Source organism: Trichoderma virens (genome assembly GCF_000170995.1).
Source record: "Trichoderma virens Gv29-8 chromosome Unknown TRIVIscaffold_46, whole genome shotgun sequence".
Taxonomy (NCBI): domain Eukaryota; kingdom Fungi; phylum Ascomycota; class Sordariomycetes; order Hypocreales; family Hypocreaceae; genus Trichoderma; species Trichoderma virens.
The window spans coordinates 9,975-22,664 of NW_014013703.1; the positions used below are offsets into that span (position 1 = coordinate 9,975).

The following is a 12,690-nucleotide window of genomic DNA, read 5'->3' on the forward strand; positions in this document are numbered from 1 at the left end:
GAGAACAGGGCAAGGCGGAAATAGCAAGGGCACCACGCGACCTGGGAGGAAGCACCAGATTCCGATGTAAGCCAACTATGACTGATCCATTCCCAGTCGCGCCATGATCCCTGCTTCGCTAACCCTTCTCTAACCACGCCTGTCGAGACTGGTTACCTACATCAGAGTATCCAGTACCGATGCCAGGCCTAGTTCTTTCAATGTCAGACGCGATCCCTCAAGGTCGGCAAAGTGACTATCGGGAAGTTCAGAATCAAACGCCTCACATGTAGTCTGAATGGCGAGATGCCACACGAGCCGTGTCACGGCACCCCTAACGTTTGATGGATGTCTGCGGAAGCACCCTGGTCTTCGACTGTCGAGGGCACGATGTTGATATGGGATCTCTGTGACATGCCAACCACTTCGGTGTATAATGAGAATGTTGCAGATCCACTGCTGGGTACATGTAGCATGAGAGAAAAATGAGTGAGAACTCCTGATCGTGCTAGATAGTATGGATAGAATTATGTTTCTTTTGTCAAGAGGCTACATACATATTTAATACACACGTTTCAATTCTCTGATGCCTGTCAATACTTTCTTACATTAACGGGTTACCTCGTAAACCTCACAGCTCTTTAAAGAGGATCCTCATCCATCACCCGTTAAATAACACTGCACATCGACTTCCCCGAAATCTTCTGCACCAAAGCATCCCTATCGCGGAACCTCTGCGGAAACTTGGCCAAATCAGCCGCCTTCATCAGCCCCCGCGCCTTAGATGCCTCCCCCAAGCTCTCCGTCTTGGACAACTTCCCGCCGCCGCCCGCCGCGCCGACAATGAGCCCCAACATGGCAAAGGGCGCAGACGTCGGGTCCTTTATGATGTCGGCAATGGTGACGGCCGCGTTCCCGGCCTCGCTGACGAGCAGCGCTATGCGGGCCAGTGCCGTCGCGCTGCCCACCAGGGGGCCCAGTGCTTCGCCGACAAAGGGGAGGGCCATAAAAACGAAGGTGAGGATCTTGAATATCAGCTCGCGCTTCTTCTCTTCCATGACCCGCTCGCCAATATCCTTGATGTCCTTCATGCTGTCAATGGACTCGGCCAGCTGCAGCACCGGCATGGCGAAGGCGACAACGGCCTCGAGCTCCGGGACCTGGACGGTGGCGTCATTGAAGATGTCGATGGCCACCTCGGCCAAGGTCGAAAAGAGCGTCTCCTGCAGCGTCGTGATGTTCGTCCAGGCGCTTTCAATCATCTCCTTCGGGTTCGCCACCACGATGTCGTCGTCCGAGGCCTTGACCGGCACGTTGAGCCGGCGCCGGTAGATGCGGCGGCAGACGGGCGCGTTCCCGTTTATGTAGGGCCGCCGAGGCATGTCCTCGGCCTCGGCTGCGCAGTCGTAGTCCTTACCCCTGTCGCCCCAGGCTATCCAGTCCTTGTCGATGCCCAGAGTCGCGGCCACGTCGTCGTAGAAGCCGTCCTCGTCTGTCAGCTCGTACTCGATGCTGAACGACTGTTCCAGCTCCCAGAAGTGCGGCACGCCCGTGCAGGGGTCGGTGCCGCTCCTGCTACCAGCCTCCCAGTGGCAGGTGAAGAACTGGTTGCCGGGCCCGTCGCCAAAGCGCATGTAGTCGTCCAGCTTGGGGTCGACAAGCTCCTTGATCCATTCCTCGTAGTACTTGAACTTGTCATCATAGTCGTGCGAGTTCTCGTCGAAGAGGGACAGACTCTCGAGGAGCATGTTGTTGAGCGTGTCTAGGGTGAAGTAGCTGACACAACGGTCATCGAGGTTGTCGATGACGTCGGCGATGCCCTCGAGCGTTCCGGGATTGTCCCCGTCGAGGCAGCCGTAGCCGGCGCCGTCGCCATCATCTTCCTCGTCGTCATCGTAGAGGGACTCTCCGCTGGCATCAGTATCTTCACCTGTGTCCTCGGTCGCAAAGGTCTCGAGGTCAATAGCCCAATCTGAGGAGCCGGCGAAGTTGAGCGTCTGGATCCATTTGATGCGCTCCGCCTTAAGGTCTCCGTCCATGTAAGCGACCCAGTCGACTGCCCCGTTGTTTCCATATTCGAGGATATTAGAGGCGGAACTTCCATCTATATAGGTCTTCACAATAGAGTAGTTGCCATGTTTGTTGATGATCTCGGTAATCTCGGCGTTCGAGATGTATCCGGCCGTGCTAGTGCAGCGTCCCTTGTACGCCTTCGAGTCCCCCTTTCCGCCAAGGAACGTGCACATTGCATCTTCGCACTTCTGATCTGCCATGCGGAAGCTTCGGCCGTAGCTTGTCACTCCAACGGCAATCTTGGTAGACTTGACGCCAGCCTTGGTAAGCATGGAGAGGGCGTTGTAGGTCTCCGTCTTGTTGACATGAGAGCGGAGGCAGTTGCCGCCTTCACAGCTGGGAATGGCCCATTTGTTATCCACATCTATCACTTGCTGTTAGACATTGAATTGATGCTAAGTAAGATCAAACATACCCCATTGGCCGTGCAAGTCATATGTCATGTAGATGAAATAGTCGACGTATTTGGCCATGTCCTTGACTGGGTATGCCTGTAAGTACCAGAACGATGCGGGGATGGCAATTGAAACGGTCTTGTCTTTTGGGAGCCTGGACTTGAGAAGAGAGAGAAAATCAAGATAGTTGTCTCCCTCACTAGCACTGCCGGGAGGAACGTCTGGGATATCAGGTGCCTGTCAAAGCTAGCGTCAGCATGTGTTACCGTCACTAAGTGGTTGGAGATATCAACTTACACCTGGATATTCCCAATCAAAGTCAAAGCCATCAATGTTTTCCTAATAAATAAATAGTTAGCCCCTAGCAAGTCCCACAAGAGTGTGTATAGGATCATGATACACACCTTCTTCATAAAGCTGACGAGATTATTTACAAAAGTCCCCCTGTACGCCGACGTAGTCGCCTGGCGAAACCTCTGAAAAGTATCAGATCCCGTCGAAAAGTCCCATCCTCCAAAAGAGAGAATCTTCTTGTATTCACCCTCCTTGAATGCACTGAATTCGGTTTCGTAGTCAGAGATGTCGACGTCAAACTCCTCCGTGACCGTCCCAAAGGCAAAGTGCACGTGTGTGAAGTTGTTTTTGGGGATGCTCTTGGGATGCATTGCCAAGCAGTCACGGTCGTAGCTGAACGCCTCATAGTAGCCGATCCTCTTGAACGAGTCTGGGGCTTCGTCGTTGTTCACGACGTCTGAGCCGCAGTGTGAGATGCAGCCGTTTGTGAAGGGCTTGGCTGTTCCGGGGGCTCCGGTGTCTGCCGGAGAGGGGACGCAAAAATCATCTGTCGTTCCGCAGAAGCCCCAGACGTTGCAACAAGCGTTGAGGGGGCATGGATTCAGGTCCGCAAGAGAAGTACCGTCGGTCGGCTTCTTCGTGCCTGGAACCTGTGGTCCGCAGGTAGCGTCCGCGACTGCTGCGGGCATGGGGGGATCTCCTGTGCTCAGACAGATAAGCTGCCCAATTTGAAGTGCACAGCCAGCCCAGCCCCAGGTCTTCTTGTTGAATGAGTCAATGTTGGCCTCCGTGATGCCGAAGGAGTTTGCGATAGAGTAGCAATCGTCCCCTGCGGCGACCTTGTAGCTGTGGCAGCTGCCGTCGGGGTTGGGTTTGGGGCGCATGTCGGGCAGAGTCCCGGCGGTGCAGCAGTAGTATTGGTTTGGCTTGAGCGTGGAGCAAAAGTTTGCCTGCGGGTTGAACTTGGTGAGATTGGCGCTGGAGATGCCGCAGCGAGTCGCCAGGTCGGCACAGCCATCTCCGAACTTGACCTGTTGGGTCTTGCAGTCTGCCCTGGCATAGAGAGTACGTGGCCCCTTGACCCCCAGGGTGGAATTGCTATGAAGGGGAGTGTTTGTGGTGTTTGTACTGATTGTTGAGACGAGAATATCAATGTTCATGCCGGCGGAGGGAGTTGAGCCGCTGAGACAAAGGCCGTTTGTCCAGCTTTTTACCGCAGCTTGGACGACGCCGAGATCAGGGAAGCTAGCAGCATAGACACCAAAGGTCAAGGCTGCCCTTTCAGTCTTGCAAACTTGAAAAGCAGTGCCACCATGCTGTGCTTGATCACGGAAAGTCGACAGCATCGCAGAGACGGAGCTCTGCGCCACTTCAGCTCCTGAATAGAGGCCGACCACAGCAGAGCTTGACTTGGCAAACATGATGGTGGTGCCACACTGAGAGGCTTTTTGCAGAAACATCGTGAGATGGCGGGTGGCTAACAAGACGTCCGTTGCGTTTGGTTTCGAGCCAGAGCCCGGGTGGGACACGCTCCCGTCAACCTCAGGAGTCACGGAAGATTTGACTGTCTTGCCGCCGCAGTTGTTTGAAATGGTGAGATTTCCATGGTCAACTCGACTGCCATCGTCTTGCAGCGGAGGCAGAGATTTTGTGTTGTATGTCTCTTGACCAGTGGACACGCAGGCCCGAATCGTGAGGATGGTTTGAGGGTCGTCGACCAAGGCTTGAACGTTGAGATCGAAGATGATGGGTAGATGGCAAGCCTTGAGCTCCCTCAGATGATGGACGTGCGTCCAGTTGGAGGGGTTTGGACCAGCGTGATTGCAAAGACTAGGGCATTCTTCCGCGTACTGGCCGTTATAGGTGGTTGTGATGGCGCGGCACGGAGAGACGAGGTGGCCCAGGGCGGCCCAGAAGACAATTGAACGCCGCATGGATAAGCAGACTTTACCACAGAGTAGCTAAGGGCGAATTAAGTCGAGGACAGAGACTCATCAGGAAGAAGAAGAACGAAAGGCTTCAATATAGTACCTCGGTGGTTGACTGCCTCTGGGAGTTGAGGGTTGCTGTCCCGTGACTCTGGCCTCATCGGAGCCGATATGTTTCATAGGACATATATCCGCCGCCTCGGTATGTCCTGTTGAGCCTGATGCCGAGTCTCGACTCTTGGCATCTTGTGCTGTTGGTAAGCATCGTGAGCAATATTGTGATATACCCGCCCGGAAGCTCATGGTGTTGAACAGCCAGACACCCGAGGAGATTGGCTACGCCTGCTAGGGCAGATACGGCCCCCACCCTGAGTGCAACATTATACGGCCCCATAGCGGCTTCACGCAAGGGTCTTTGAGTTCTTAAAGCCGGTGCCGACAAGCTTAACCCGATGCTTTGTTTTAGCCATAAAAATCTTCAACGGATATGCAGGGACCTCTTGTTGTTGGTTCTTTGTGGGGAAGTGGATCGTTACAGGGATCCGAATCGCTGAACTAAGACGCTCGCAAATTTCCCTCTTGGGGAACGCTTGAACTTCCCTTGGGATCTTTTGTCTGTCCGGGCCGGGATGCGGTCGACATTTCCGGGCTTCACACATGCTCGTTATCAAACTCGCCTACACAGGAAAAGGGGCATTTCATTCATGTTATCACGCGTTCCTTTGCCATTCTCACCTTGGGTGTCTTGTCCCTGACCTTCACCATCCATTGCCAAACATCTGACTTCATGCTCTGCGTCACCTGCAACAAAGTCACTACCAAACACAATGCCTGGCAGCCCGTTCACGACTCCTGCCTTTCTGGACAATGGCGAGTTCTTCATGGATCAGGGCAACGTCATCCAGATGAACTGGCCAAACGTGTCCGATGCGTTTTCCACGCCCGTAGCCATAGCCTCTGCTAGCTTCCCCGGCTGGGACTGGACTCGGCCTTGGCCGGGAGGCGACATCGTCAACGGCCATTCTGTGCATCTCACAGTCGCGCCAGAGGTTCTCACGGACCCGACAGTCGTGGTGGATGCAACGACGGTACTGTCTTCGTTGACGTTTGGCATTCCCGACAGCATGATTTCTGGCGGAAAGGCGCTTCCCATGGACCCTTCGTGGTACATCTGCCGCCACGTCTTCATCACGACGAAGCCTGAGGCGAAGAAGTCTGCTGATGAGGGCGACGGCTGTGGCTTTCTTGAGCAGGCTTGCCTGGACGACCTCGCGTCCATTTTGAGCAACGACTGGGGAAAGACGGATAACAACACCATGTGCGCCCAGTTGGCTTTTGATCCGTTGCCCGAGAGCTGCGGCAGCTCATTTGGATACGCGCGTCAGGATTCTTGGTGTAAGTTTCAACACAGTTGGAAGATATGATAATGGAAGCGTTTCTGACAAGACTGCATAATAGATGCCGATAACACCGTGATAGCGAACTCTGTCCTGGGGCCTCTCGAGACGATCCCCAAGCAGCAGCAGTACAGCTGGCGTATTGGAACCGGTTATCATTCTCCCTATGATCCCATTCCTTATGAAATAGCCGCCAACAGGACCTATCTCGTGGCCACAGCTTGGGGTTACAGCAAGAAGCTGGCTGCCAGTGCTAGGAAGACACCCAAAGTCACCTGGACCTGCATCTCGTCTGGAGACGCTTATGTGCCCCCTCTTCCGCCGCCGCCGCCGCCTTCGTCGACTACCACCACGACTCCCAGCAAGCCAACCTCAACTCCTACGGTAATTCCCAACACTGACGCCTACTACGATGATTTTACCGCTGGCCTGAAGCAGTGGACGACATACGGTGACTCATTCAGCTCGGATTCCAGGTTGCTTATTGCAGACTATTCCCTTGGGGACAAAGCCTTGCTAAAGAGTAGCTACTCCAATTTCACGTTCGAAGCCGACATCACCTTGCCCAGTGACTCGGGCAATGCAGGTCTCATCTTTCGAGTCTCGAATCCTAGCGACGGTGCGGATGCTTACAAGGGCTACTACGCCGGCATCAGCACGGAGAACAACGTCGTTCTGGGACGTGCAGCCAATGACTGGACCCAAATCAGCCTCGTTGACGTTGATATCGCGGCCAACAAGGCTCATCACCTCAAGGTCAAGGTCCGGGAGAACAAAATCGACGTCTATGTCAATGACATGACTAAGTCATTGATCAGCGCGACAGACAGCACTTACACCAGTGGCATGGACGGTGTGCGCGTCTTTGACACAGGCGCGGCGTTTGACAATGTGCAGATCTTTCCGCTGGCCTTTAAAGATGACTTTACCTCGGGCTCGATGGCCAAGTGGATTTCCTACGGAGGCGACTATGCGACCAAGAATGCTGCGCTAGTTGGCCAAGCTTCGTCTGGTGGCAAGGCGTTGATCCGCGATACGCTGTACAGCGACTTTGTCTACGAGGCGGACGTGACCATCTGGGATGAGAGTGGCGATGCTGGTCTTGTCTTCCGGGCTTCCAGTCCGTATGATGGAACGGATGGCTACTACGGCTATTACGCTGGTTTCGGCAACGGCTACATTGTTTTGGGCCGTTCTGACGACGGTTGGAATGAGCTGGCCAATGTCAACGCATCGATCCAGCATGGCACTGCTCACCATATCATGGTGCGGGCCAGGCAGAACGTTTTGTCCATCTTTGTGGACGACATGAATAAGCCGAAGATTGAGATGGGGGATGACACGTATCTTACAGGCTTGAATGGCGTAAGAGTGTATGAAACCAAAACGACGTTTGACAATGTGGTCATTTACACCATGTAGAGTACGTAGACGAGGCTTGCTGTATGAATTTCATTTTCTTTATTTTATTGTAGCCTCTGGACTATTGTACCTACCAACTACGGTACTGACTACATAATGTTGATTGCGAGGTTGATTGTTGTATGAGTTGAGTTGTTGTAAATGTTTAAGCTTAGAATAAGCTTACCCCAACTGTAGCTGAAAAGCTGTAACCCTTTAGTTCCCGTCTTCCCGGGAACTCACCGCCGATCTCTACTGAGAAGAAAACGCCGCCCAACTACCATCGAAATGAGCTCTTACATGCCACTCACTCTCTACAACCAAATCCCCATTTCTCGTAGTAAGTCCTAGGTGAAAACAGCAATTCATCCGGCAAGCGTAGACCTGAAAGTTCAACCATGGCCTGCAGTGCGATGTGCCCCCTCTTTTACCCCCCTCCCCCTGGTCGTCCACTTCCTCTTTTCACCTAGTCGCATACAGCTTCTGTTGTTGGTTCCAGCACCCTTTGTTTTCCAACTAACTGGACCCCTGTAAAGAGTGGGATCTTTACAAAAACCACGCAGATACAGACCGAAACCCTAGGACTGACAAATGTAACCTGATGTTGGGCCGCTCCATGAAGAATCAATAGTTCTCTGCTTCATTTCGCTTACTGATACAGAATTTATATCCGAGGCCTCGTAAATTTCCCCTCGAATTGGCCTATTATCATGCAGAGTAATTACGCGCCCGACATCACAACAAGCTGCAAAAGGACTCACGAAGCTAAGAGTCCCGAAGTCCTGGAACGACAAAGGTAACCCTATGTTGGGCCGCTCCATGAAGAATCAAAAGTTCTCTGCTTCATTCCGCTTACCCGATACAGGATTCATGTCCGAGCCTTACGTGAAGTTGTTGCTTGTAGCCCTCGTAAATTTTCCCTCGAATTGGTCTGCCATCTGCTCCAACAAAAAACAAGATCGTTCGCTGTGCAATTGATTCAATGAGCCCTACCAGCCTTCATTCTACGGCAATGTATTGACATCGCCGCTGACTTCTCGAATCAAACTCGTTTTATGTGGGCTTCATCATGCATCTACCCAGCCTATTGCTCCTCTGGCCTTTGGCCCTCCTATGTCTGTCTGGCGTTCTCGCCAATCAAGACTCTTCAAAGTACGAATTGATTTTGTACTGGCGCCTCAGGCAATTCATGATCAACTCTGTCGGAGTAAAAGGAAACACCGTCGCACCGGATTGCCCGAGCCCATGCGACTTCAAAGCCTTCATGCAAACACTCACCGTAAAAAGGAAAGGACCGACGCTAAAGAACCCAGATGGCGTGACCAACCAAAAAGACGCCAAAGGGAGAGCACTCCATCAGTATTACCCGGATTACGACAAAGACTTCACCGTTTTCACCGACAAGCTGTTTAGCGATCCCGAGGCGGCTGTCAAGGCGCTTGACAATGTTCAATTCACCGGGCAATTCAAGAAGGAATCACAGTTCAAGGGCGCAAAGACCTTCGGTGATATCATTTTAAGTGTCTCAGACGCCATCAAGAAATCCCAGGCAGCACTCGTCGCGGCCGGGAGGGACCCCAACGGCGGGTGGCTTAAGGAGATCAGGAATCTGGTCGGGATCGCGGCCAATGGGCGTCGCTATAACCGGGCGACAGCAATGACCGAGGAGTTCGAAAAATGGCTTAAAGCAAATGGACTCGAGGGTCTAGAGGTGAAAAAGACCGATCCGATTCAACGCGCGCCATTTGTCTACCAGAAGATAGATCTTCAAGCGACATATGATGAAGGTGTAAGGCGGGGCGTGAAAGGGATAGAGGATTGGGAAATCAAGATCAAGGTATGGGCTGTGATTCGGAACGCACAGGGCGCTGCTCTAGGCCATGTTAGGTGTATCCGTGGCCTTGACAAGATTGCTAGGATTCTGGACGCTAAATGCAAGTAAACAGCTTGTCTACCCCGAAACGAGAGGTGGTTATTGCTTTTCAAATGGGCGTCTCCTCAATTCAGCAGAAAAATTATATTCAGCCTACAAAGATACTTCATCTTGGTTAATACTTGCTTGAAATGTAATCTTCTTGCACCAATAGTTGCTTCACTCCTTTATCTGAGACCTGTTATTAAAATGATTGTTTATTCAACTCGGCTTAAATATCATCAAAGTTGGCTATAATTACGCTATAATCATCTTCAGAGATCCTCATAACTATGAACTTCAAAATAGTCATCTCGAGCAATCGGATGCTCTACAGAAGGCACCATGCCCACATTCCCATCCACATCGCAGTCGTCGGTACAAAGCATAAACAGAATTTTGGGTATAACTCGCGGTAGCTCTTTCTTGGCCTGTATAACCCAAGGATTGTCATCGTCGAATCGATTCTCGTATTTATCACCATTCTTCATATAGACCAACCGCCGGCCGTCTGGAAGCTCCTCAATAATTGGATTCCAGGCTGAAAATGGATCCCCATCAAAGGGTATGCAGTTTTCCCAGCTCATCTTTGCGCGCAGCCACGCAGTTGCCATCATGAGCCAGTCCACCTTTTCCGTCCAGTCTTGTACGCGAGATCGAAAGATGGGCGACAGGATGAGAGAAAATAGTTTGATGACTTCAGTTCTTTTGCGGTTGTGGATGTCTCTCTCAAAGAGGGCGTGGAAAGAGCTGATGTTTTGCTCATCGTCAAAATCCACTAGTTGAACTGGTGCATCAAGCAGCAGGCCAAAGAGGCCCGACGCGACGGCGTGCCTTCTTTTTGCATGTATAGTGATGAAGGCCATGGTAGCGGATAGGGAGATATTCGTAAATGGCCTCGGATCATAGTAAGCGTACTCGTTGTAAACCACGTTCAAATCTTCATCTACAAAGTCGTCTCTGATTTCAATGTACAGACGCTGGCGCATCCTAGACACGTCTTGCAATCCCAAGTCAAAATCGAGGTAGTACTCGGAAGGTATTGACAACGGGACCGTGTCGAGCCAGTTTAATCCGTCCTTGATAAACTCATCGACCAGCTGTTTATTTAAATCGTGGTACCCGTAGTCCCAAGTTGCCTCCTCCGTAACGTTGAGATGATAAGTGTCTAAACGAGGCTGAATCCATATAGGCCCTAGGTTCCAGTTATAATTCTGCGAGACCATCTTGCCCCAGCGCATGGCGACTTGTCTTGATTCGCGACAGACTGAGGCAATACGCGGCGGAGCAGCATTCTTGAGAGATGGCCGCACAGACCAACATTTGTGCTTCTTACGGAGGCGCTGAACTTCATAAGGATCGTCTCTCTGGACAACTCGATGAGGCAGACAATAGAACCAGATAGCCAGGCGAAGCTCTACTGGCAAAAGTGCGAACTGGGGGAATGCAGTCAATTGTAATTCCATAGTGAAATAAAAGAGATTGTTACTGTATTTGCTTAAACTGCGTGGTGGAAAAGAAAGAGATTTTCCATATGGGATGTATAGAAAGTGATTTCTTTAAGTACTGTCAAAAGCTAGCTTTTATAATTGCAACGATGGGCTTACGGAGTAGGGCGGACTGGATTAATTATAAACCGATAAGTTAATTAAAATTATTATAGCTTAGGTATTATTAATAAGGAAATTATTATAAATATTAATTAAAATTTAAATAAAAATAAAATAAAAACATTATAGTTTTTTATTTTATTTATGTTAAATAAGTTAATAAAATAAAATTAAAATAAATATTATAATAAATATTAAAATAAATATTAAAATAAATATTAAAATAAATATTAAAATAAATATTAAAATAATAATTAAAATAATAATTATTATAATTTAACTTTTAAAATTATAATAACAAATTTATTAAGTAAATAAAACTAAATTATTTATATTTAAAATATAAACTTAAAGTTAAGCTAAAAGTAGTGTTTATAAAGTAATAAAAAATAAAATTAAACTTAATATAGTTTTATAAAATAATAAAAAATACTAATTTAGTTTAATATAATATTTATTTTTTTTTAACTTAAAGTAAATATTTATATAAATATTTTACTTTTTATAATTATAATAGTAAAATAGTTTTTTTTTAATTAAGTTTTTATAAACTATAGTTATTAATAAACTATAATTTATAAAAGGTTTTATAAATATATATAATAAAAAAAATATTTATAATTTATAATTAAATATAACTTTAAAATGATACTTTATAAAAAATTAAAAATAATTATATAAATACTTTTAGGTAATAAAAAAACTATTTTAAATTAATATTAAAATTTATTATATTAATATTTTAAAAAATAATAGAAAAATATAATAAACTAATATTAACTATTACTTTTTTTATTATTAAAAAAATCTTTTATTTTTAATAAAATAAAAACTATAATTAAAAACTAAATATTAAAATAATTTTATAATAATATAACTTTTATAAAAAAACTATTATATTAAAATTAAAAAATCTAAATATTAAAAAAACTATAAAAAAAAATAATTAAATTAGTTTATAAATATTTAATTTATAAATGTAAAAGAATTAAGAAAATAATATAATAAATATAAAAATATTATATATTTAAAAAAATGAAAATATTATTAAAAAAATAATTAAATATTATATAATATATACTAAAAAAAATAAATTAATATTTACTTTATAATATACTTTATTTTCCTAAGTATAAAAAATAAACTACCTAAAAAAACTAAAATTAAAATAATTATTATTAAATTTTTAATTATTAACTATTAATTAGCCTAGTAAATCTATATTTTTTCTTTTATAAATAGTTTAGGTTACTTTTTTTTACCTTATTTATTTTTAAGGCTTTAATATACCTTCTCCACTATATTAATTATATTTTTATTATAAGTTTTCGTTACAGTAGCTATTATTTTTACTATAGTTATAAACAGTTTTTTATTGCTTTTAGCTATTTTAGCTATTTATACATTAGATTTTTAATTAACCTTTAAATTATCTTATAGTAATTACTATAAAGATTCTTTACTTTTATATTATATTATTTTATTAAGTTTTTTAAAAAAAATATATAATTTATTTTTAAAAATTATTATTGCTTTTTATTACTTAATGAATAATATAACAGCCTTTTTACTTTAATTAAGTTATTAAACTATAATTTAAAATTTTTATATTATATTTAAACTTTATTATTTAAACTTTTTTATATATTTTAAGTTTAGTTTTAAACTTTAATAAACAGTTATACTTTTTATATTTCTTTT

General features: G+C 46.1%; 4 protein-coding genes across 4 annotated transcripts; 2 read left to right on the forward strand and 2 right to left on the reverse strand.

Moving 5' to 3' along the window:
- Positions 1 to 647: 647 nt before the first annotated feature.
- On the reverse strand, positions 648 to 4,675 carry TVC7 (glycoside hydrolase family 18 protein; the record flags this gene model as incomplete). The annotated part of the gene is made up of 4 exons (XM_014100728.1): positions 648 to 2,422; positions 2,468 to 2,684; positions 2,745 to 2,786; positions 2,852 to 4,675. 4 exons carry the CDS (start codon positions 4,673 to 4,675, stop codon positions 648 to 650), a joined length of 3,858 nt encoding a protein of 1,285 aa, XP_013956203.1.
- An 821-nt stretch (positions 4,676 to 5,496) lies between these two features.
- Positions 5,497 to 7,488, forward strand: TRIVIDRAFT_53596 (uncharacterized protein; the record flags this gene model as incomplete). The annotated part of the gene is made up of 2 exons (XM_014100729.1): positions 5,497 to 6,064; positions 6,128 to 7,488. The coding sequence occupies 2 exons, from the start codon at positions 5,497 to 5,499 to the stop codon at positions 7,486 to 7,488; spliced, it is 1,929 nt and encodes a 642-aa protein (XP_013956204.1).
- A 1,048-nt stretch (positions 7,489 to 8,536) lies between these two features.
- TRIVIDRAFT_209337 (uncharacterized protein) lies at positions 8,537 to 9,586 on the forward strand (the record flags this gene model as incomplete). Its single annotated transcript, XM_014100730.1, has 1 exon — positions 8,537 to 9,586. The coding sequence occupies one exon, from the start codon at positions 8,537 to 8,539 to the stop codon at positions 9,407 to 9,409; it is 873 nt and encodes a 290-aa protein (XP_013956205.1).
- A 68-nt stretch (positions 9,587 to 9,654) lies between these two features.
- On the reverse strand, positions 9,655 to 10,848 carry TRIVIDRAFT_53598 (uncharacterized protein; the record flags this gene model as incomplete). The annotated part of the gene is made up of 1 exon (XM_014100731.1): positions 9,655 to 10,848. A coding segment is annotated over one exon (1,194 nt), but the record flags the coding sequence as incomplete, so codon positions are not given.
- Between the last annotated feature and the right edge of the window lie 1,842 nt (positions 10,849 to 12,690).